This window comes from Chlamydotis macqueenii, chromosome 10 (assembly GCF_036417535.1).
Source record: "Chlamydotis macqueenii isolate bChlMac1 chromosome 10, bChlMac1.mat, whole genome shotgun sequence".
Lineage (NCBI taxonomy): Eukaryota > Metazoa > Chordata > Aves > Otidiformes > Otididae > Chlamydotis > Chlamydotis macqueenii.
In genome coordinates, this window is record NC_141565.1 from 9267899 (window position 1) to 9294641 (window position 26743).

Below are 26743 nucleotides of genomic sequence, written 5' to 3' on the forward strand. Positions count from 1 at the left end.
AAATAGCTTTCATTTGTGAAAGGTGAAAACGAAAAAAAAAGTATATGTAACATTTTTAAGCAATGCCTAAATTGGAAAATGTACACTAATACAAATTTCCATTACACTGCTTTTATATTACAGGGTTAATCCTCCTATATTCATCTTATATTGAAGACAGCTACACAAATAGGGTCAGACATTTTATTGCAATTTCACTTTGCAGAATTTCAATCATTGTTTTTGTCATTGATTATAATTTATGTAATATAGAGTGCTTAAATACAGAAGTTAGTAAAATACTAGAGAAGCTATAAGTCAATGTAAAAGTTAAAAATGAACTATATGTGGAATGCTATATTGGACAGTCATGTGCTGAAATACTAACATCTATTATAACGAGGTTATTGATGTAGAGTTGACATATGACTTGATTTGCAGATGCCCTACTGACTAACCTTTTGCAACTATATCTCAGTGTAAACCTGTGGTAATTACTGCTGGGTAGGGAGAGTTGGTTTAACTGAACTATTTCTTTTGATGCATGTTGAATGTGATTGCCCTCTGGAGACTACAGGAGTCCCACATGTGTGAGTTATTACATAAATATTGAGGGGGAGGGGAAAAAAAAAAAAGGTGTATCACATTAAATTTTTCCTGTTTCCTATTGTTGCAGTTTTGTTTTTTCCAACAAGATCTTTTTCTTCCAGTGCCTTGCCATATTTGCCCTTCTCAACTAGTAAAGTACTTATTAAAGCACATAGTGGAAAGAACTTATTTAATCTAAACATAAAATACTTGTCAATAATTGCAGTTCACAGATTTCTAAATAATTATATTAGAATATATAAATTCAACTTTGCTTATAAATCAATTTGGCCAGGTTTTATTCTTGGGTACTGAAGTCAGTGGATTAACATTACTTAGACAACACTGAAAAAACTTATGTTTCTGACTTAACTGTAGAAACTGAGAAAGATGAGAAAGTCAGCATTCAGACTTTTTGTAACTGGATTCTCTAGAAGTCTCTGTAACAGTGCAAAGGTTGTATTAAAAATTAGATACAATTGTTTATAATACTATATACCTGCTTAAAAATCCCAAAGTAATAAATGGGGATAGTTCTAAGAATAAAATTCATGTTATTTTATAAATAATTATATAATGTAATACTCTATAGAAAAGAAAGGACGTGACAACTACATACAACAGTTATAGTGATAATGTTTTACCCACAGAACTTTTTTTTTTATATATTATAGGCTGGTTAGAACAACATAGCACAGAATACTGAGTCACTTCTGTCAGCCTACCAATTATGACAAAGGAAAAAATATTTAAGAGTCTGTGAGTCTAGTAGAAACTGATCTTTGAGTGAGATTTTCACAGATTATCTATAGGGACATCTTATAACAAGAGTAGTTTTGGCTTCTGAGGATTCATAGAATCATAGAATGGTTAGGGTTGGAAGGGACCTTCAAAGGTCATCTAGTCCAAGCCCCCTGCAAGGAGCAGGCACATCCCCAACTAGATCACGTTGCTCAGAGCCTCATCCAGCCTGGCCTTGAACGCTTCCAGAGATGGGGCCTCCACCACCTTTCTGGGCAACCTGTGCCAGTGTTCTATAACTCGCATCGTAAAAAATTTTTTCCTAATTTCTAATCTAAATCTACCCCCCTCTATTTTAAAACCATTACCTCTCGTCCTATCGCAACAGGCCCTACTGAACAGCCTTTCCCCATCTTTCTTGTAGGCCCCCTTGAGGTACTGGAAGACCGCTATCAGGTCTCCCCAGAGCCTCCTCTTCTCCAGGCTGAACAGCCCCAACTCTCTCAGCCTGTCCTCATAAGAGAGGTGCTCCAGCCCTTTCATCATCTTCGTGGCCCTCCTCTGGACCTTCTCCAACTGGTCCATGTCCTTCTTGTGTGAGGGGCTCCAGAACTGGACACAGTACTCCAGGTGGGGTCTCACCAGGGCAGAGTAGAGGGGGAGAATCACCTCCCTCGACCTGCTGGCCACGCTTCTCTTGATGCAGCCCAGGATGCGGTTGACCTTCTGGGCCGCAAGGGCGCATTGCCTGCTCATGTTAAGCTTCTCATCCACCAGCACTCCCAAGTCCTTCTCCTCAGGGCTGCTCTCAATCCATTCCCCGCCCAGCCTGTATTTGTGCCTGGGATTGCCATGACCCAGGTGCAGGACCTTGCACTTGGCCTGGTTGAACTTCATGAGGTTGGCATGGGCCCACCTCTCCAGCCTGTCAAGGTCCCTCTGGATCGCATCCCTCCCTTCCAGCGTGTCAATGGCAGCACACAACTTGGTGTTGTCAGCAAACTTGCTGAGGGTGCACTCTATCCCACTGTCCATGTCGCCGACAAAGATGTTGAACAGGGCCGGGCCCAGCATGGACCCCTGAGGGACGCCACTCGTGACTGGTCTCCACATGGACATTGAGCCGTTGACCACCACTCTCTGAGTGCGGCCATCCAGCCAACTCCTTATCCACCGAGTGGTCCTTCCATCAAACCCATGTCTCTCTAGTTTAGAGAGAAGGATGTGGCGAGGGACAGTGTCAAAAGCTTTGCACAAGTCCAGGTAGATGATGTCAGTTGCTCGTCCCTTGTCCACCGATGCCGTCACCCCGTCATAGAAGGCCACCAAATTGGTCAGGCACGATCTGCCCTTGGTGAAGCCATGTTGGCTGTCACCAACCCACCTCCTTGCTCTCCATGTGCCTTAGCATGGTTTCCAGGAGAATCTGCTCCATGACCTTGCCAGGCACAGAGGTGAGGCTGACCGGCCTGTAGTTACCTGGGTCTTCCTTATTCCCCTTTTTAAAAACTGGGATTATGTTCCCTCTCTTCCAGTCATCGGGGACCTCACCAGACCGCCACGACTTCTCAAATACGATAGCCAGTGGCTTGGCAACTTCATCCGCCAGTTCCCTCAGGACCCGTGGATGGATCTCATCAGGACCCATGGACTTGTGCACCTTCAGGTTCCTTAGATGATCCTGAACCTGCTCTTCGAGTACAATGGGCAGTTCTTCATTCTCGCAGTCCCTGCTTGCACCTTCTACAGCTTGGGCAGTGGGACAGGAACTCTTGTAGGTGAAGACTGAGGCAAAAAAGTCATTGAGAACCTCAGCCTTCTCCATGTCCTGGGTAACCAGGACACCAGTTCCCTTCTGGAGGGGGCCTACATTTACCCTGGACTTTCTTTTGTCCCCTGCGTACCTATTACACTGCACAACGAAAACAAATGTCAACATAAATCCCCAAAGAAAAAAAACACTCCTGGTGTTGATCCTCAGACCTACCAATCAACCTTCCTGCCCTCTGTAAACTCTCAAATGCTTCTCTTCATCTGAAACCTTTAGAAACATTTTCTTCAACATAATCTTAAACTACTGGCTGAAGTTCAACGCACGTTTCAGCAACACATATGGAATTTATCCACGTTTTATGGAACTTCCACAGGCCAAGGAAGGAAAATTCCTAAATGTCCATCCACGTTTACAATCTGAATTTATATTTATATTATGTAAGAAATCTGAAGATAAGTACTCTAGTTGTGTCTTCAATAGTCCTACATGTGTTTGAATTGATTAGTCTGATTTTTTGTAAGTATGCACTTCTAATCCGGTAATCATTTTTTACTATATTGTACTACATCATCACAGGCTGATTCATTTTTTCTGTTATCCTCTGCCTGAGTCTCTGCTCAAAGATTTTTTTACAGATTGGTTATCAGTGCATCGCCAAAAAGTTAGTTTTGTTAAGTCTTATTTTTTCAAACTATCTATTAAAAATTTATGTTCAGCTACCTGAAAATTACTGCTTTAAGAAAATGCAATTTCTGCCTTTTTCCTAGATATTCACAAGAGAAAAAAGTTCCCTGAACTCTGTGAAATTTATAATAAGCTATACATTCTGCTGAAGGTTGGACATTTTTGAGGTTGTAGTTATTAGCTACACTATCTTGGCAAAATCCAGCTGTAATTAGAGAAGCAGAGAAATGCCAAGGGAAGTACATATGAACACGTCACTAATGCACATAATTGTGTAATCTACTGTCTAGGTTATCTCCATTTGCCAGTACATAACTCTTGCTTTATAAGGGCAAAAGTATTTGATATGTACATGAACACTAATTTTCTTACAAAATGACCAAACTTCAGCTTAACCACTCAACAATGAAACTTTACAGTCCTCAAGGAACATATAGTTTGAAACCAGAAGCATACAAAAACATACTTTTATTTTCAAGCAATAAATTGAAGAGAATTCTGTAGATGTGTTACAGGAAACTAGCATAAAATATTGACTTTTACATTTCTTCATATGTTAGTTCGTTAATGTAATAGACTATACATGGAGAACTTAGCCAAAAATTCAAAAAATTTCTCACTTGCACTTGGAATCAACTCACTTGTTAAAAAGTATTTGCAACAGCTTAAACAAATGTATCCAGTAAAAAAAAAAATACAGTTTAGTGTGAAACTTTGTAAATAAGCTTGTTGTTGAAAATATTTCTGCATGGGCTACAATATTAAACAGGACATCTATAACTCAAGATCATCACAGTCTTTGATCTTAAATGTCAGGTGTATCATTAAGCTTCTGCTTTAACTGTAGAAAAGTTCTGGTAAAATAAGTTTTTAGCTCACTAAAATCATAATAAAAATTAGTTTCTACTCTGTTTTCCACAAACGAGTCCATGGGAGCTTTAAAGGGAGAACTTCATTCTAGCTGTAGCTTACTCCATCTTCTGAATTTGTCACTAAATCAATTCCAATACCTTATGATTAACTTACACAAAGACTGAAAGATTTATTGCAGTTGACTCTTCCATGGACTTGCAAAAAATACAGCTTTTGTTTTAAAATATTTGTACCTGAAAGCAGAAATCTTAGCAAGAGGTAAGATCTTCACAAGAATTGCTTTCGCTAGCCTCTGTAACTATTTCCACAAGTCTATATCCATCATGTCTCACCTCTCTGTTCTAATTGCTCATTGTACTGAGAAAGGAAATTCAAAAGCAATCATCTAATTCCCCTTATCCTCTGCCCACAACTGAATGAGAAGTTGGGAGCAATTCTAGTCATTGGAGCTAGACCACAATGTGTGTTTCACGCATGCACATTGTGGAAATCAGAGAGGAACGGTGTAAAAGGCAAAATCCCAATCTTATATCCACCTTCCCCCACAAAATAACCAGCCTTCTGAAGACAGAAACATACAGAATCTCCTATTAAAGCCTTCCTGAGAGGTATATATAGGTTTATGTTTGGATGCATGCTTAAACTAGAATTCACTTTTAATACAATAACTTATGATTTTAACATCATAAAAGGTTGAGTTTTCTCACTACATATGTATTTCAGCACTAATAAATACAAAGCTGTGTGTTTATGCAATGAATTCTCTCCTGCCTTATGTCAGCTACGTACAATAATGCTTGTCTGCATAAGAGTCACAACTGTTTCCTCTGCCTCTGAACTGATTACACTGCTCTGCTCATTTTTATTTGGAAGACTTCATCTCGCTCCCTAGCTTCCTCTTTTTATTAATATTATAGTTTCAAAGTCTTTGAGACAATGCAGTAGGAAACACACTGCATTCAAGAAAAATCATAATAAATTAATGTCAGGTATGCCCCTTGTTTAGGCCATGCTTCTATTTTATTTTAAAAGACACAGACATAACATAAGGCAATGTGCTATGTCTTAAGTACATTTTCTATTTCTAGAGCTATTATGGAGATGAAAACTATATGCTTAAGCACAGGGTGAAAAATAATGAAACAAATCCAAGTTTAAGGATTCGCACAGACTAGCTGTGAAACCTCTTGGGAGCTATTTTTAGTGAGTAGGATACCACAGATGACACATACCACATGGCAAGAATCAGACAGTAGTAATATTAACTAACCATTTTTTCTCACTCTTTTGATAGGACTTTCTGCTGATCATGTTTTATTCATTATCTAAGATTAAATTTCCAGGCAGTATGAAACTATTGAAAAACTAGAATTCTTGCCTTGCCTCAGTATGTCCAGTGACAAACCAAGGCTGACATGCTGGGCTCTTCAAAAGGTGAGATATTTACACCTGGCAAATGTATGTCTGTACACAATCTGTTTCACAGTACTTCAGGCTCAGGGCATTGGTCAAGCTGCCTATATGTGACAATCGAAATCAATGAGAACTACACACTGTCTCACTCAAAATATTTTTTTTTAGTGAAACATCACTTTTCAGCCTGTGGATTTCCACCCAAAGAAAATCTAAACTACCTTAAAGAGAACTGTGACAAATAACCCAAGCATTTAAAACATTAGAAGAGTCAAAAACATTTCCAGCAGATAAACCAGAAGAAAAGGCAGAAAAACCCAGAAGTTGGGTAGATTAGAGCAGACTAGAGTATTAAACTTTTTAAACTTTGTTTTCAGGCTCATCCCTGCACCTCTCTTGTAACATGTATGCATTGGACAGTTTGCATAAATTTTCCACAGAGGAGTGTTTCTGGACTTAATACAGATATGATTCCATAAGGTTTGATTCACTTATTAAATTGATACTTTACATTCATGAAACCTATAATCAGACAAAAGCATATATTTAATTTCCTTTGAGGCTATGTGATGAGGAATATTATTACATGTACACTCTTATTGTTTACTCTAGAGAAAAGAAAGGACTTCGATTGTTGTTATCACAGCAGGTTTGAAAATCAGAATCAAAACCAAACCCATTCAAGTTCTCAATATTATGCAAATGTTTTCTTTCCCAATTCTACTGAGATAATAGTGTTACTGGAACAAACATGTTCCATACAAGAACCAAGAAAAATGCATCCCAAGAAATAAACATCTTGCATCCCTAACATTTCAAGATCCCGAGATTTGAAGAATTACGCACAACTTTATGACACGATACCTGTGTATTTCTTAGCTCAGCATTTCTCAAAAAGGCTTATCTTTTTAATACACACACACACACAAAAAAAAGAGAAAAATGAAGGCACGTTAGATACACCATTCTCAAAAAATTTCATGATAAAGTGTTCAAGGGCCAGCTCTCCTGCTGTGATGATTTATGTAATATATGATCATCACGTTTGGCAAGACTTGCACAGGTCTGCCCTTGATTTGTGGAAAGAAAAAGCAGGAAAACTCACAACTATTCTTCATTCCCAAGAATTAATCTAAAGTCTGGCTCCCTGATGTTTCCAATTTTACAGTGATCCAAATAACCCCCCAAAACCACACCTGAAGCATCATTCACAATTATAGCTGATAGCTGAGGGAGACCAAAGTAAATTCCCTCCCCAGGCATCCCAGGGCACTCTCCATCACAGTAGTGGCCCTGGAGTGCTGTGAGATGGGGCCATCAGAGACTCAAACTTGATCTGCAAGTACTGATGCTAGGATACGAACCAGCTTTGAGAGGCTTTTATCTGAAAAGACAGCGAAAAGTTTCACGAATACAGATGATGCTGCAAAAGCCTCAGGAACTACTACATACTGTTGAAGCGTCAAAGAAACTACAGACTTCTGAACTTCTTCAAACCTACCAGAAAGCAAGTGAACAGCTGAATGGGTAGAGCTTCAGCCCCTACTTGAGCTGTACAAAATGGATGGCACTTCAACTGATTGCTTCAGTTTGCCCTGAATGATCCATGGACAATTATACTAGGATTGTTATTACATCTTTTCAAGTACTTCGGCAAAAGGGATTAAGACTTGGCTGGAGTAAATGTATTTTGACTAGTCTAATTGCTCTTCAATCTCAGCTGAGCTTATCATAGCTAGCCAACAGCCAGCTTATCACAGCTAGCCAACAAATACAACCATTACATCAGGCCAGAGAATTTTAGGATATACTTTATCCTAACAGCTCAATACATCGTTCGCAAATGTAACAAGTACACTATAGACACAAGCACTATATGTTACAAATGCCTATAAAAACAGTGTGTTTCGTAGCAGGTATTATAAACAGTGACAAGAAAAGATGGTCAGATCCCTATGGCTTACCAAGACATTAATTCAATATATATTAAAATATCAATTAATTTTATTTTTAATTAGCAGATGCATAGTACTCCCAGAAACTTGTTTTTCAAAGTATACTATATATCTCATATCATGTCTCCCTGCAAGTCCTGCCTCACTTAAATCCTTAGATCACTACTTTTAAAATATTTTATTAACTCTATATATTACTTATAAACTGAAATTTAATATCAAGAGTGAGCAAGTATTCTACTCTGCCAAATTATTCATTTAGTCAACTCCTATATCCCAATTTGAATTCTGTATATGATCATATCAGTAAAAGAACTTCAGTTTATATTTTGCTTCTTGAGGAAAATATTGTGCCCTTGGCTTGGTACTGCATTATATGTATCCTTTTGAACACATGCATAAATAAGTTCAAGTCTAGAACACTCACAAATGTAGCTGCATACTCAGAACTATGGAAACCAGGTGTGTTCCATCCCTGCATCTGGGCATTTGTGGCTAAATATTACAGCAGTAAGCATTTACCTTATGTCAAATACATGAAATAGTTTAATGTGACCAGGTACAAAATCCTTAAATAAAAATCACCCTGAAATAACAAGATATACAGGCCAATCAAAATCATAACTGCATCCACTAGTGAACAAATTTTTCTAAAGGAAAAACTTGCATTTTAAGAGATAGTTGCTCTTTAAACAACTCCATGGAAGAGGAAGGCTTTCTTTAAACAACGCTTATGAGAAATTTTCCTTTATATACCAAAGCTAATTGACTGGAGCTTTAGAGTTTCTTGGGCTTTTTAACGAGTCACCAACCTACTAATCAGATTCATATAACAAGACTTGATGCTCTCACCTGGTATGTGTAACTACCTTACAGATATAAAACAAATAAACCACATCAGTGAAAAACTTGAATCAAAAATACTCTCCTATAAGCAGAACAAATGCACATCAGAGTCACGTTACCTCCACTACTCAATGTCAGACTGTTTGCTTTACTTACAAGGTTAATTATGGCGTTTATGTAGAGCAACTAAAAGCTCCCCAAATCTTGCAATGAGGGAAACCTCAAGCTCCCAACATGTGAGGCAGGGACATGCCTCCATTAGATGCAGAAGTAGTATCATGAGCTTTTACCGGAACAATGAATTCTGTGATTTATTTTTGAAAGCAAACCCTAAGGAACTTACACAGAGAATAACAATTCCTTTACCTCACAAGAACAACAGGAAAAAAAGGCTCCCTAGATACTACCACTACCTGATCTTCATTAATCTTATGAAAGAAGCAATAATACAAGGACACATGTTACCAAGCCCATTTTGGAACGGGTCCCTTGAAAGCATCTGTCTCCTCTACATGCTAGACCAAAGCAACTCTGTATCTTAATTTGCTGGGGAAGGAAAAACTTGCCAGATGTTCATCAAGTTCGGCTGCTTTTCTCCATCCCTCTCCATTACTATGTTTGAACACATCACAGTGCTGTAGAGTCAAACTTCTATTTGCAATTGCACATCTCGAGGTATTTTAAGGCTCAATCTTTAAAGTCAAACAAGCCATTTTCATTCACGTGCATTTGCCTCCTCCATGGATCCACGCAGTAATAGCCAGCCTAATTCACTACAAAAGCAAACTACAATGAGAGAACAAATCCAACCCCGCATGAACACAATGGTCAACATTAAGAAAGGCACAGGAAGAAATAAGCCAAAGAAATGAGGAAACATTTTAGACACCAGAAATAAAACAACTAGTTATGGCAGCAAACTGTCGAAAACAGCAGATTGCCTGTTTTGCTTATGCCAGAAAAAGCAGGATTAGCTGTACCAACCTGCCAACAGCACAGACAACTGATATTCACGACCTCCTGCTCTTCTTGCAGTACTGGAGGAAGAGTTGGGGAATGGAAAGCACCTACTGATAGGCAGAAACAGCTGGGATCCTCTGTTTCACTTTCCCAGCAGCTCAGCAAGTGTAGGATGGGCCACAACACACACACGTACATTACCAAAAGTAATATGTTGAAGTACACAATACTAAAATATTAACATTTTAAGGCATAGTGACAGAGAAATAACAGTTCTTAGTTAACTGGTTTTCATAAACTGTTCTTAGTGCATAAATACTTTTTAGCAAGTGAACGGCACAGAAGAGCTTGCACCTTGCACCAGACAAGGTTTTTACTTTCCAAATTCAGTCTATGCAGCCATGCTGCTTCCATTTGACAGACCCGCTCTCATCACACGGCTTGAAAGCTCCAAGTAAAGACCCTAGGAATTACTTCTATAGCGATTGCGCTATTCCAATAAATTCTCAAAATAATACTGAAAAAATAAAGCTCTAATAATTTCTCTTTACAGAACCACGTTAATTACAAGTAGCTGTTCAGTACTGAAATTTAATTTTGATGTATCATAGTGTTAGACCAAATACTTCACAAGGTTTTATTACTATATCACATGCAGCAGCATGCAGTCAGTATGTAATGACCAAAGTTATAAAGTATATGTTAACACTGCACAGATGTATAATAATACATCATTTTCTAAACTTGATTCTGACACACAGTTTCACCAACTCAATCTTGAAGAGAGGTGTGGTACTAATTTCTCCATTTTGCATATAGAAACACATGAGAAATACTGTACTATATGAAGTATGTAAGGTTCAAATTCAATCTATGAAAGTTTGCCAGAAACCCATTCTATTAACCAGATCAAGGCAAAATTGATATTTTCCACTGTAAATTAGACTTGCCTATAAACACTGGATATGGAGACACTGACATTGTTGACAGAAATCAGTACTTCATAGTTTTTCACGGTCAGATCTCAAAGAAGAATTTTTAAGTAAATCATCAAATTTGTTTTGTGGCCTTTAATACAAACTCCCTAGTACGTTAATGTATGATTTAACCAGATCAGCTAATTATCTTTCAAATCTCAATGCTCAAACTCAATAACTTACAGACTGTAGAAATTCTCCTAGAATAATATCTTAAATAAATAATATCTTAATAATAATATATTTAGTAATAAATAATAAATTAAAAAGATATATAGAAGAACCTTTTCTTCCAACTGTCAGAAAAAAAAGTTGTTGATGTAGCAACTGTGTAGTAACAATTATAAGAGATCTGCCAAATGAGACAGGTATAGCTGCCTCCAGTGTTCCTCTATGCTACCTCTAAGTACATAAGATAATAAAGATCTTTGCTGAAGATCCTAAATTTACCATTACCCTGTTTGATAATCTATCCTCACCCTTTTAACCCACTACATATGCATGTACAGAGATTTAATAATATCAACTCACGCTCATTAAAATATCTGAGTATGCAACCAGATTATGATATCCCTGCTGATATAGAATTTCACGCCCAGACAGCGGAATTTAACGTGAAGAGCTGTATCTAGAAGTACAGAACAGGAAGAGGCTCATGGGTCTCAAATGTTGTTGTATTCAATCTCCACACTGCAAAATATGGCAGAATTTGTTATACAACTGAACGCTCTTGAAAACCTGAACTGTATTTCACAGAGCTGCTCACCCAGATTATGAAAAAAAAAACCAAACAAAAAAAAACCAAAACACCAAACAAAACCGCCTAACAAAAAAAAAAAAACACACACCTCTACTCTGATTAACAGATGACAGATACTCAAACACGCTGAACATTCATAAGCACACTTTATAACCTCACTATGGCTTGTGGATATAATGCTGTGAATAGTACAAAAATGTAATTCAGAAAGGATAATTACCCTTCTATTTTCTGACTCCTCAAAACAAGCTATAATTTGTTACTTGCTTTTAAATACGCAAAATACAGTCTCTGTGAGGAGAGTGCTTCAAATTCTGTTGTTTTTTCCTCACCTTAAATATTAAATATTTCATGGATGCAACTGAAGTCAGTAGTGCATCCTCTGGTAGGAAAGGAGAGAGCCATCAGCTCTTTGTGGGAAGAGATTCATTACACATTCTGGAAGACACACAGTGAAACAGAAGTGTACTTTGACTGTTTTAAAACACAACTGAAAAATAAACTCACTTGCAAATGTTGAGAGTTGTCAGTCATATTGTCCTCTCGCCTACGAACTTCTTCCAACAACTGCGCATTCTTCTTTTTCTCCATTTGCTGATTGTGCTTCAGATTGGCAACCTTCTTGTTTTGGTCCTTCATATGTCTAAGAATTGTACACACATATGCATTGGTGTTAATGACTGCAATCACTTCTTTTTCTATAAATTAACTTGTGACTATGACAAAGGACAGGACATTGATTCTCCAACAGATGCAACCTATAAAACTTCTTGTTTTCAAGATGGCATATCAAAACAGCTTTAATACCATCAGATTATATAATGGTAAAGCAATTATTCAGGCCTACAAGATTTTTTTCTTTTAAATCATTTGCTCACAAATACTCATACATGTTCCACGCACTATGCAGAAGAATTGTTGTTATAACAGATAGAGATTATCCAACAATCTTTCCACACTCAGTAAGTTCAGGAACAATTTTAGTGGGGGCTTGAAGTAGCATTAATTTCAAAGGAAGCAGAAGGTGAAGGTGACAACTAATGTGTGCTGTGGAAATTCTATTTTTGAAAACCTAGACTACAAATACAATGTTTCTGAGGATTAAAATGTGATGGGGTAGAAGGTCAGGTCATAAATATGCCATGAAGAATAAAGGATGCCTTTACAAATAGTTTTGTACATAACAAAAACACTGCATTTCTATCTTTTTAATAACGAGACTTCTTTCTACAGAAAACTATCAACAAACAGATTTATGAGTAACTTCTGATGAAAATGAAAGTCTTTACCACTGTTATATATTTTCTTTTATTAAGTCTGTACTCAAGTAAAAAAAATATATATTTTAAAATTGTTTCAATGTTTAATTATCTTTTGCTATGAATCTTATTCATTAAGTTACTAGAAGCATTCCTAATTCTGATACTTAGCATACATTCTTTTAAGAAAGAAGGTAAGCTAATTTTGCCCTGAAAAAAATATCCTTGCAGTAATGCTTTCTACCTGCTTGAATTCTTATTTTCCCAATGTTCTTTGACTTTGAGGAATTTGCTCCCTTTTATCTACATAAAAATAAAGTCATGTGCAAATTCCTAACAAGATCTACTCACTAATCCTATTTTGGCAAATGAAGAGAATATTATTCAATGCCCAAAAGGATCACTGAAAATGTGTCTGTGGTTTCCACATTAGAACTTTCAGTGGGGAAAAAAAAAAAAAGTCAGAGAATACATTTATTGCAATGATTTTATTATAATCAAGAAACTAGGTCATTCTATACTTACTTCTATCACTGGTTCCTTTGTCCTACCACTGTTTTTTTCACTATTTATTTATACTGAAAAATTAAGAATGAATCTCTAATCCACAAGTGTTGCAATGGTATTAAAAATTCTTAGATGACACTTCATAAACAAGTTTGTAGGTAGAGTACATAACAGAAAAGTTAATCTGTTATTACAAAAAAAAAAGTAACTTCAACTTGTCTAGAAAAATAAAAGTGCATACAACAAATTCAAGTAAAAATCTTAGCTTTTTAAAAGGATCTACATCAAGCTCACAGATAATTTTTTAAAAGATAAGTATGAATTCCCTTGTTTGAAAACCAGATTTATCCTACAGTTGTGTTCAAGAGTTTGCATCAGCCTTTTAAGGCACAAAAAGATAGATCAGCCTAACTGAACATCTGTTTACAGCATTTCTCTTTTGTATTCATTTTTTAATGTTAGAAATAAAATTCGAAGACTGTACATACTGTTAAGCTAAAAGAATCCCCAACAAGACATTGCTACCAGAAAATATATCAGTTTAAAAAAAAAAAAAACAAGCTGTCCTTTAAGAAAATATGTATTTTTAGTACAATCATTTCTACATTACACAAAACAGTGACTGGAAGATGAACAGCTGAGCTTCTCCAGGTTGAACCAGATCTTGTCAGGAGTTAGCTAGAGACTTTGAGACCTTAGCCTTTATATTCCTTAAATATTCTCAAATATTTTTTATAGTACTTAGAGATAGTTCTAGTAATCTATTCACCTAAGGGTCTCTCCCCTTTAGACATAGCTTCAATGAAATGCTAAAATTCGTAAAAAAACAACACCTTTTTCCCAGCTTAAAGAGACCACCAGTACAGCACTACAGCTGTAGATTTCTGGCATCATGTTTAAATCTCCAAATTAAGTTCACTCGAGGACAAAAAAAAATACACTACATGATGGACAGAAGAAACCTGCCTACATGTGACCTACCTCAATAGGCCTGGGAGAATAGCATAAATCACCAGGATTTTATCGGAGTGTTTTAAGAAATGTTAATTTTCAGAAAAACACTCTGCCACAACTAACCATAACAAGTAAGGAACACGACAGTACTAAAAACAGCAGAGATATTTCTGTCAAAGTTACACTGACAGTTTAATATAAAAACCCCCAGAAACTGTGTGTTCCAGTTCAAGCTTGTTTCTAGCTCTTAAAGAGTGTAATAGGTTTAGCTATTGAGTTGTCTATTTTTTACTAAATTCCCCTCAAGAATTTTAGAGCAATGCCCTTTGTCTTTATATATCAAGTATTCAAAGATATGTTTGATGCTCCATGGAACTCCAAGTGAAAATTAGTTCTTCCTCATGGGTCCACGTCACATAATTACAAACATAGACTTAATCAGCATAAAACCAAAATGACTATTAGAAAAAAACGACTTTCACAACTTCATATACAAACAAGGCAGAAATATAAATTTGGCATAAATTTTTCTGGTGTAATATGACTTTGTGCTGTTAAAATATAAAATGGTCTCCAATTTAAGGCTTAGTAAATGATAAATTATTTTATATTTAATCTCAGTTCAATTTTATGCCAATGCTAACTGCTTCTTTCATCACCCTTCCCCCTCACAACTTCCCATTTCAGTTTCTGTCTAATGCCACACTGAAAAGTAGAACATGGTAAAGCTGCAAAGGAAAACATCTGGTGCCTGTGATATGCAAAATCTTGAAGAGAAGGAAATAAAAGCAAGCTGTGTTGTAGCCTCTCTTTCTTCCACAACTGACGACATGTGTATGAAAATGAAAAGAAAATGCTACAGTTAAAAAGCCTAGCTGAGTAGTTTTCTTCTAGGCTTGTATTAAAAGTACAGGAGGAGTTCAATAGAGGAAATAAATACAAGAACACATTCCCCATCATTTTTAATTTTTTTAACAGTAAATATATCAAATATAATCCTTGATCCAGTATATTTTTTGAGTATGCTTGCTCTGGTATTTTTTTACATGGCTGTGTTTCTAAAATGCTTTTGAATAAAATAGAAGATTAGGATAAGTAAAAATTACGCACAAGAAATAGAAGAATATTTGGTAACAGCACAGAATCAGCAAAAAATATCATGTGCCATTACTGTATAGGATACAAAATAGTCACATAGTTTAGGAGTAGCTATGCTGATATGCATAGTTGAGTCTACATTATTCTTTATCATGAGGAATTAGTTTCATGTGTTCTGCTACACTGTTCCAATTTAAGCTATAAGACCAGAAAATTCACTAGACAGAATAAAACAAATACAATATTACTGTTTAAGATACATGTCTTCTAAATCTGAAATGCACGCTGCAGGCGTCTGAGCAGTAGAATTGATCTTAGCATTACACGTTAATCACATTCTGGTACTAAAATATATGCAAAAGTGTTCTTTGTTTGATAGTCTAACTGCCCCAAAGCAGCAAGACAAAATCCACAGCTTTCTAATTCTCCACATTGTTATAGCTCATTTTGAAGTTGGGTACGTGTTATCTTACAGTGAGCTAAACTCTTCAACCACTGAACTAGGCATTACAGTCAACTCAAACTAGTTATTATAGAATACTATGCTGTATTTGTGATTTTACATACTTCACATAACTGGAAAGGCAATCTTCAAACTAGTTCTAAAGCTCTTAAGCCCAGAGCACAATGAAGTGGTGCCAACACCACATTTGGCTTAAATAAATGATGTTCTGAGCTCATAACATTTAAGAAGGAAAAAAAAAACAGTCTAAAATGCAGTATAGATGACTGACGATTTACACAGATGCTTAATCTTGGACAAACATTAAAATGGCTGTTTAATGGCACTTATTCAGATAACAAATTTAAATTTCTCTGTGTGTTCCTGTGGTTATAGTCAGTCAGTAATTGTCATAAAACATCTAGCAGCTTCATCTGTGGACAAAAGGAGAGTTCAGAGGGGAGCTAAGCTGTCTTCAAAATGGAGCTAGAATGTAAGCGCATCTTGAATAGAGGGAAAAGGGAGACACGAAACAAGTTTGCTTCTGTTCCATAATTACAAACTGAAGGACTACATGGGCATCTTCCAACTCATTTGATCATTCAATACAGAGAAGTGGTATCCAGCAAACACCCATGCCACATAAATACTAGATAACAATGATACTGGAAATTAATAAAGAAGAGATGAAGAACACTAGATATAAGAAAATATTCTAAATAAAATTTGATTCTTCTATACATTAGATATTCTCTCATTCCTAACAAACAGAAAAAGATCATATAAAGTAACATACTTCTCTAGAAGTACATTAAACTGAGTTTATGAATTTTTTAAACCTAGACCAAGCCATTACTCTGATCTGTAAATACACAGTAGACTGCAGCTATGCTACTCCAGTAAAACTTGGCCAGTTTTAATTCCCCTAAATCTTCCTGATCTGAGATAATTTTCAATAATCTTTCTCAATACATAAATACCCCACAGTCATTATTTTCAACCTCAACTGGGCACTAGACTTACAATCCAATGTCTAAACCACAGTAATGCCTTTATCTGTTCTTCTCAGCATCCAACAGCTTTTTCAGAAAAACAACTTTAGATCACCAACACAGGAATCAATAGACTGTAGCAGCTCAGATTTCTGATACTGATGAAAAACAACCAAACTATGATTACTAAATATTTATGCACACTTAGATCATCACAGATCTGAACAAGATAGGTGAAGGGAAAAGACAAAAAAAAAAAATTCTTACACAGCCCTATAGCTTTGTCTCCTATGAAGCCCGGAAAAAGGAACCTAGAGAGCCCCTTAATCTTGCTGTGCAAACAGTAAGATGCCCTTACATCAACTGCACTAGCCATTCATTCTATTTAGTTTTTTAACTGAAATATCTTTCCAAGAAATAGACATCAGTGTCATGGAGACCCAAACCCTTGATCAGCAGAAAGTAGGAGCACTTTGTTCTTGCTGGTGTAAATATCACTCATTGTAATGACTATTTATCCATGTTCATTTGTGTTTTTTTTTTCTTGTTCTTCTGGAATAGCATACAATTTATGTCACAGTTGTAACTCCAGTACATTTCATTCCTTCAGTCCAGTCTTTTAAGACAAATATTAACACTTGGTTTCCACATAGATGTGATTATCTTTCAGATTTCATTTTACAGTAGTGTGTAACTGTTGTCTACATTTCAATGATTTTATCTCTGATAGTTACAGAAAATCACACTATTTCATTAAATTCTTAGCATTAATTAGCCACCTGGATAGCTTGGCCAAAAAGTTGGTAATGTCAGCCAAAAATAAGTGTTACATGCTTAGTATAGCCTTTACTCTACGTCATAAAGATTTTTCTTTGTCTCAAAGCATCCAGAAAGGCAGACCAGCAAAATACTCCCAAGAGAAAAACTTGTAACGTCTTCTAAAGGAATATATCTCTGTAATAATTTTCATCGCATTAGACTGCATTACAATGGGATCGGCTGTCCAAAAGTCAATTAAAAATTTCCCCAGTATGCTAGGAACTTGTACTTCTCAACAAATTAAAAAAAAAAAAAAGTGTAATAAACTTAAATAATATTATCAGGAAAAAAATATTTTATGAAATACAAAAATTCAGTCAAAACAAGTAATTTCTATAAAATAAGAACATCTCAAAAATGTATTTTATAATTTAATCCAATACATGTATTTTATATAATCAAATATCTTCAACTATTGCTCTAGGTATGCACTTGGTAAAATATTATCAACATCATTATTTGAAAAAAAAAATTAACAATCACCTCTTTCTCCTTTATAAATAGTTCACATCTTTAAAAACAATTCATGTATGTGAGCAATAAAAAAAAAAAAAACTTAACATTTTCCTAGGCACTTTGTACCTCAGTACCTAGTCATGCAGAAGACCTGATCCTGTAAATCCTGTCCATGTGAATGTCCATTTTGAACTACACTACTTCAGTAAAATTCAATAGAAGTATTTCCAACAGTTCAATTCTCACTATCTTAAAAATTACAGTACGCATAGTTTCCCATTTGATTTATGGAGTTAAGACTAAAACAACAGCATAAAGGGTAATCCTTTAAAATTCAGATCCAACTGCACTGAAATCTGTAAGATAGAATTTCCATTAGGATATAAGCAAAGTTAAGTATTGTTTCTGGCATTTTCCTGTAGATTGCTAGTGCCAACCTACAAACCTGGAAAACAAAGATGGGTTAGGCTCTAGCAAACTCTAAACATCACAAGAGATGTTAAGAGGGTTACTGACAGACACATTCCTGACACAAATTTGCAAGGACACTGTTTATTCACTTACAACCCATAGAAGGATTTGTCCAGGGAAAATAGGTATTATTGTGATAAGAAAACCTATACCCATGACAGGCTGAAAGTCTGATATGACAAAGAAAACATAACATACCTCAAATAACCATCATTTTTCTAAAAGAAAGCCCTCATGCTTGACTGCTACTTTTATTTAATAAGCTAGACTCTAGCCACCTTGAGATTTATGATCTGCTAATATAAAACTAAGTAGTATCTTCCTGTGCCATCATTTGCATTTGCAAAAACTGTAAAGTTTTTTTAGTCCAGATTCTATAACCTAAAGAATTATTAATATCCAAAACTTTTAAAATATTTAAAATTAAAGAATACCTTAAATGCAAAAAAAAAAAAAAGCAATCATCCTAATCTTTAACTTAATTAGTTTGACACAACCAGCATGTCAAACAGAGCTGAGCTTCAAACTAACTTTTCTTTTTTCTCCCTTGATGGAAAAAAAAAAAAAATATATATATATATATATATATATATATATATAGGGACTGACCCTTTTTTTTAATGTTGTAGATGATGCTCAGAAGCTAGGCCGCTTGTACATTCCAGGCCAAATCATTCATCTAGCTTTATGCTGTGATATAAAATGGCAGAGACTAATAGTCATAACCACACAAAGAAAACAGATAAAATTTATTAACATATAAATAACAACATTTTCTTTCATAAGCATTTTACCTTTTTCCTTGTAAAATGAAATCTACCGACTGCAAAGCTAGCTGACCATCGTACACAATTATTTCCTTCTGTGAGATCCACTGACTAGCATACACGCCATGTTACAGAAACATGGAATGCAACTATTTTTCGCTAGTGCATTTGTAAACAGTGACAAAAAAATTAGTATGTCCAAAGCTACAGAGACGACTGTGCCTCACTGAAATAAGATGTGTCACAACCGCAGTACCGAAAAGCAAAAAAGGAAAAACAAAGGTGCAAAGCACTTGTCTGGTTCTCCCAATAGGGAATCTTCAGAACACAGAAAATCTTATCTATCTTGCAGGGCTAAATGCATTAGTGAGAACTGTTTCAATTATGTCCTACCAGAACTGATCCACAACCCACAAGTGCATATTCACCACTGATACAATATGCTCCACCCACAAAACAAGCAACATATGAAGAATGGAGCCTAAGAAAGTCCCAAAGCTATAATTAAGCAATTTACCACTTCTAATATTTCCCCCCCTCCAGAGTAATTATTTCACTTGGGGTTTGTCTCTTTGGTTATTCCAACAGTCTGACGATGAAGCTGCTATGAATATTTGTTACTTTGTTAAAAATGGTGCCACAACTTGTAATATTTCTCTGGACAGCCTCTTTATTCCATTTGATAACACTGTACAATGCACCTAAATTCTGAGAATATAAGTGGTCAAATAATTGTCTGCCTTAAGGAGGACATGGCTCATACTGATTCATCTGGAACTAAAGTATAACATTGGCATAAATCAGCTCCACTCTCTATTTCAAAGCTATTACATCATTTTAAAAATAACATTTATTCTGCCTCTTTTTAATTTGGGAGTCTTTCTGCTTTTAATGTGAAAATTTGACAAAGGCACATAAGAGAAAAGTGTTTTGAATGATGACTTCCTGCGGTGGGGACGGGTAGGGACAAGACTTGGGAAATCACTCCTTGATTTTTTGCTTAGAGAGACTCAAAAGAAAAAAAAAAAAAACACCAGAGTTTTTTTCTATATCTGGTACCATAAAGGTCACATTTTCATCCCCAGATCCCAAGAGATTCCTTTCTTTGTATACCTGACCAACCTACTACCATCCTATAGAAAAAAATCCTGTCTCACCTCTGAGCTTCTTGCTCTCACTATTCCAAAGCAGAAAATCTAGCAGATCTTATTCTCACTCTTTTCCTTTTCTCTACAGAACAACTATATTTTCCCCTCTCTACTTCCCACTGAAAAGGAGCAGAGAAGCAGAAGACTTCAACTGTCGGGACTAATTGCCTTTATAATTGTTTAAACTCCTCAACTGTGTAACAACATAACCTACCACCCCACGGCTGACCTTGTGACATAATTTCATTTTTACAGTGGTGCTATCTGATCTTGTAACTGAAAAAATATATTCATTCTACAGTGACATAAATGGGAGTAGCTTGGCTTCCTTATCACATCTATTATAATATAGGATGGAAAGGAAAGTTTGAGTGGACACCTCCTGGACAGACGAAAACGCTGTCACACTGGGGCTGGATTGCCACTGCTGCACGGAAGGCTAACAGGGGACATTAAGAACTTCCCTTATGAAATAAGCATGTGACAAGGGAGTAAAATTTTGTTGCCTTTTGGACAAGAGAACCAACAAAGGCTAATATTAGGCCATGCACCTCAGAGAATATTATCCCAAGAAGTTAATATTGTCATCTCTTACTGAAGAAGACTGGTTGGTCTTCCTTCTGCCATTCACCTGAAGTTGAGACTGCGGTACACTCCATATCACAGTTCATACTCTGTCTACTCACCGAGAGAACTGACAAGCACCCTCTATGTTCTCTCTATGTTGGTATAAACGACCAGAATCAAATGACCAGTGTAAACAATGGACAAAAAAAAAAATAATCCAAACCAAACAATATTTTAAAAATCTTCAAATAATGATTCCCACATTGATTCTCCAGTTGAATGCAAAAAAAAAAAAGTTGTAATGCCCAGAATTACCAATTAAGATAAATGAATTATAGTATATTCAATGTTTTAACTACATTCCTAGCTCCTGTGACCAATGGATTACATAGCTATTTCAGTTTCACTCAAAGGAGTAAGCTTGCAGCCCACACAGACCTATGGTTCTCAAAAAACACAAGGTGATTCTATCACTGGATTAAAGAAAAAAAAAAAACAAATACAAATATTATGCTTTCTTCTTCTTCTTCTTTTTCCTCCACCTTTAAATTTCATTATTTCAAATGTTTGAAGCCTGGCTGAAGATTTCTTAATACCCAGATTATGACAGTGCTTCAGTGCATCAACTACTTTGCCTCCAAAAGCACCACAAAAAGATGATGTTGCCTTGAGAGAACCAGCAAGTCTGCCTGGTAGAAATAAAGCGAGTGTCACAGAAGTCACTGAAACGTTTCTCACCTCAAAGACAAAAACATGGGAGGAAGGGTTTTCCTAACACACAATCTGGGAAGTTTTCCAAAATCTTTGTTTAAGAAGTGTTTAGTCTGACCCAGCTCCCTCCAAAGCCCTAGAGAGATCCTAGAAATATCCACATCAGGATGATGCATGAATGAAAAAGACCTACTAAAATCCTGTTCCAAACTACGGTTCATATCACTTTGTCTCAACATATACCTGCACTGCAATCACTGAAACTCCAACATAGTTTCTGTCACTACTGTCTGTCTTAGCACATTCCTACTGGGTGCCTCGTTATACAAACATGGATGAAATCCATACCAGAAGACTCATCTGTCACACATCCCTCTTGTACACAAAGGATTGTTCTGCATTTTCTTCTGATGCCATTCTTTAAATAAATATATCCTGCTGATGACAGGACAGTAGATAAGAAGAGTATTTGATCTGATTTAATATGGCAATTGCTTGCTCAGCTATTTTTATTAATTGATACCATTAGCAATAACTATAACCAGTAACGAGAAATAGTTTGTTGCCTGATATTTGCAACCAAGGAGTTGCAGTCTTGCTGCTGTTTCATCAGGTGCTTTCCAGCTGTTGTCTAGGTAAGCTTTTTTTCTTTTATTTTTATTTAAAAACAAATCAACCACCCGAAAGGACCCCTTCAAGGAAAAACAAACAAACAAACAAACAAAAAACAAAAACAAAAAAATCCAACCCCAACAAAAAACCCCCACCAACTCCTGACTCCATCCAGTTATTCTCTGCATCCAACTGCTCCACAGCATGGCCAGCTCAGCCTGATAGCAGTCAGGATCAAACCTCCTCTGCACTTCATGTTTCATTGCAATTTCATTCTGAATCAGATCCTTCGACTGCAACTCCTGGCTCAAACTAGCAGTTCTCAAGATCAGGCCAGCCATTATCATTCAATACATAAACCAAACTTTCCATGCTTTTGCAGTAGCCTCTTCAAACCTCCACATAAATACTAAGCTTTGTATGATTTCTTGTTTTGACATACTAATTTCCCCTTATTATAAATTCAGGTCAGAGCATTTCAATCCAGTCACAATCACATTGTCCGGGCATGTTGCTCCTGCATTATGGAAACAAACAATGCTCGTTGTTCCACCAACAGCCCAACTCCTAAATTTAGTTCCCCTGTCTCTTTTCAGTCACAGCTTTTTGAGGGTAAGCTGTGCTATCTCACAATCATCCTCCACACACGCACCCCTCCTCTGTATGCAGGGAATCCTGACAGCATTGTACCCAGGCAGTCACCAAGCTCCCCAGAGGGGTGCTGTATGGCTACTTTATTCACACATTTAAGAGATAAAGAAATAGGCTCCGTGGATCTTCCTCCTGGGGAAAACTAGTGGAAGCAGCAGGTATAGAAAAGCATAAGAAATATTGGTCTGTTTTGAAATTAGTAAATGTAAAACATAAAGAGCAACGGTTCCTTATGTGCTCTCTTCCCCAGCACAGAATTGTGGTGCCAGGTCCAACCCAGTTCAAAGTGGGCAGTTTTCCTTCAGAGCTGTAGAGCTCTTTTCTCTTCATATCCAGTTTGTGCTGCATATCCATTTACTCCCACAGGGTATTTACAAAAAAATCAAAGCACTTGACTGAGAAATTACAAAATAGCTTTCCATATTTAAATAATCCATTTCCAGCAGTCTCAAAAACTATCATTTTAACCCCTAGATGCCTATAAGCAAACTGAAAGGGCAAAGTATAGAACTGAACAGACAGCTTCAGGAGCAGGTGTCATAAAAATGAACAACAATGCATTATTCTATCCTAGGAACTATCTTTTTACTGTTTATCACTTTGATTTCTGATTATTTTGTGACACATTATTATTTTACTTTCTTTTAAAAAAAAAAAAGCAGCATTCCAAGAAAACAAACTTTCTACTTTATGATTTCTTAAATAACATGAAACTTAAGTTTACACAAATTCAAAACCACACATGCAATCAGTTAAATCTAAATAACCTCTTCTCAAATCTTCATCTCTTTCAAAATATTTAAATGTTAAAATGTTCACAATGCTAAAACGTTGATTATGTCTACGTAGCAAACAGACTAGAACAGAAAGACATGATAACAATCTGCCTGTTATCCAATGTGACAACTATGTTTATCACTCAGAATAACCAGTCTCTCAGAAGAGTAATGTATATCACAGATTCTCTCAGTTTTCATTAGTACACTATCTCCATTTCTCCAGGGAAATTATCTTTGAACAACATATCACTCTGCCCTTGGAACCATCAAACTGACATTTGACAAAACTGTGGAAGGCTCGTAAGTTAAATTTAAAACTCTGTTAAACCTTGCCTTACACATCTCATTGAGCTCTAGCCTCCCACGGAAACAATTAGGAAAGCCAACAGCAGAGGCCGGTGGGAAAATTTCTAGCACTGGTCAATATATTATACATGGAAAAAATATCCATCTCGTTTTTATCTGAAGGCAGAAAAGTTCAGGGAGTATAACCTGCTGTAACCTACATTTTAAAAAATGTTACTGTACTCATTCTTCTGCTCAGAACATTTTTTTATTGTATGGGTAGATGCACGTGGCGAGGCGAGTTATGTTTATGTATTCCATTTTCTTGTTTGCCATTAGTATCAGTAGTCTGTCATGTTCATTCTAACCCCATATAAATACTTGATGAATAAAACGACAGCTAAGAAAATATTGATTAGCAGAAATTAAAGAAATTCACAGATTCGTTTCTTAAATTAACTTTCTATCTTAATGAAAATTCAAGCTGCGAAAACGTAACACTTCACTGAAATCCCACAATAAACTCTAATCATACACTTCAACTTATCTAGGACTCTAGGGATGAAAGTTGGCAGGCTTATGAGGACAGTTTGCTTCAGCAAGGTCAGTCGGCTTTTTAGGTCAACAAAACATAACAGAAATTGCACCTTCAGCTGCTGAAGAAATGTTTCTGCATACCAATCATTGAATTCCAGTGAAATCAACCATAATGACAACTGCATAGCATAATACCTTTCTTTAAGCTGTCTCTGGCTAGAGAAGCTTTCCATCAATGTTGAGTACGTTCCGATAGAAACACCAGAGTGGTCACATTCAGGTAATAATTTAATCATACCCAACTCCAAAGGAAATGCATTTAATTAAATTCTGGATGAAAGAAAGATTCTGAAAATAAATGAAGTATTTTTATAATTCTGATGTAATAACTATCCATTAAGCACATTAAAATGTGCTTGTAGTAGATAAACAACAAAAAGAAAGTGTTCCTCTGATTCATTACTTCAATCAATAAGCCTCAAATTTCAGAAACAAAAATTTCCAGCTGGAAAGTAACTTGTGATTGTGATCTACGTTAAACCGCATCAGGGAAAAAAAAACCTCATCTTGTCAGTCTTTTCATAATGAGCCTTTTTTTGCTATGTGGTTCAAAGGCATCCACATCAGAAACTACTCTGACACATCTGAACTGTGAAACGTGAGCTATGCTTGTTTTTGAGACTAGTGTACCAAAACTCTCCCAAACGAACAAGCTCTGCTTCTACAGAAAACAATACTGTGCAAAAAAGCATACATTGACATTAAAATTCTAAAAACTTTAGATCTGAACACATTATAGAGGCAGATGAGACCTTTGCCATGATTCTAGTCACATGTGCTGCATGGCAACCTGATACCCAGAACCATATCTGCAAATGCAAACTTTAATACCTGAAATCCACCTGCAAAGTCTTTGCAGTATACATCCTCCTTTACACTGCACTCTGACTGATCTATGAAACAGTAAACACTTTCTACCTTGATAATGATTGAAAACCAGCTCTGTCCCTGCCTAAAGCAAAACTCCTTCAGTACAGGAAACAAAACTGTGCAAGTTTCAATCACCAATTTCAGAAAATGAAAAAATAAGGAATGAGCTTAAGAGTACAGAAGTATCTTAAACATCTGTTACAGGAAAAAGAAAAAAAAAAAGCAAAAAGCCACACTCCAAAATGAATGGGGACAGGAAGACGCAGATGAACCTGTAGTCCAAACCATATAAAGTTATTAGTTTCTAAAACACAAGTAAATGTTTTAACGCTTCACTAATTCACACTTCACAGTCATTAATAAGCAAGAGAAAGAAAAATTAACATCAAGGCCTACTAAGAGAAAAAAGGTTGACGAGATCAATTTTTACTTTCAACAAGCACCACAAGATTTGTAATAATACTTGATAAGATTACTCAAAACCAGTGCACAAGCACAAACACTAGCTAAACTAACCTAAAACCTGGAAAAAAAAAAAAATGACTCTGACTAGATACAAACACAGTATATAAAACATACACATACGTACCCCTCCCATGCGGTTATGTGCTGGTCCGGAATCCAGCCAGCACAAACAGCTTAAAGTTTTGAACCAGAAGCTGAACCACTCCAACTCATTCTATTATTTTACAACAACTGTGAAAGTGGTGATAGTAAAGTATTAAGAATAAGTCTCTGATCTCAATTATTAATCTCTCTGAATACCATTGTTATTGTTCAATCCATTACCTACTGGGTTGGGTTGTCTACCAAAAAGTTCTTCTCAATGCTGAACTCACTAAACAAAGATAATAAAAGTAAAACTGAAAGAAGAAAAAAATCTTCACACAAAACAACATATGAATTGAATATGTTGTTAATAAATATTTTTTCTTACAGACTTTGGACAAAAGCATTCATTTATTGTCAAGTTTCTGATCTAGAAATGGAATGACCAAAAACTTCACAATAGGGACAAGCAGAATAAAAACAAAATCAAAGACAGACAAACAGAAGTTATTAATATAGAATCAAAATGGCCAAATGAATGAAGCATCAATGATAACCTCCATTGTGGAAGGAGTGATTAAATAGGAGAGCAGAAAATACTGACCTGGAAGTCAAGCTGGTTGGAGTAGGGATGAAAGCAGCAATTTGGAGAAAAACAG

The 26743-nt window shown here is 36.0% G+C and overlaps 1 protein-coding gene across 1 annotated transcript in view; it reads right to left on the minus strand.

The window, feature by feature from the left end:
* Positions 1-26743, minus strand: part of ERC2 (ELKS/RAB6-interacting/CAST family member 2) — a 474334-nt gene that overhangs the window by 249056 nt on the left and 198535 nt on the right. Inside the window, exon 12 of the mRNA XM_086755571.1 lies at positions 12058-12193. Within this exon, the coding sequence (XP_086611697.1) occupies positions 12058-12193 (136 nt within the window). The remainder of the gene's footprint in view (positions 1-12057; positions 12194-26743) is intronic.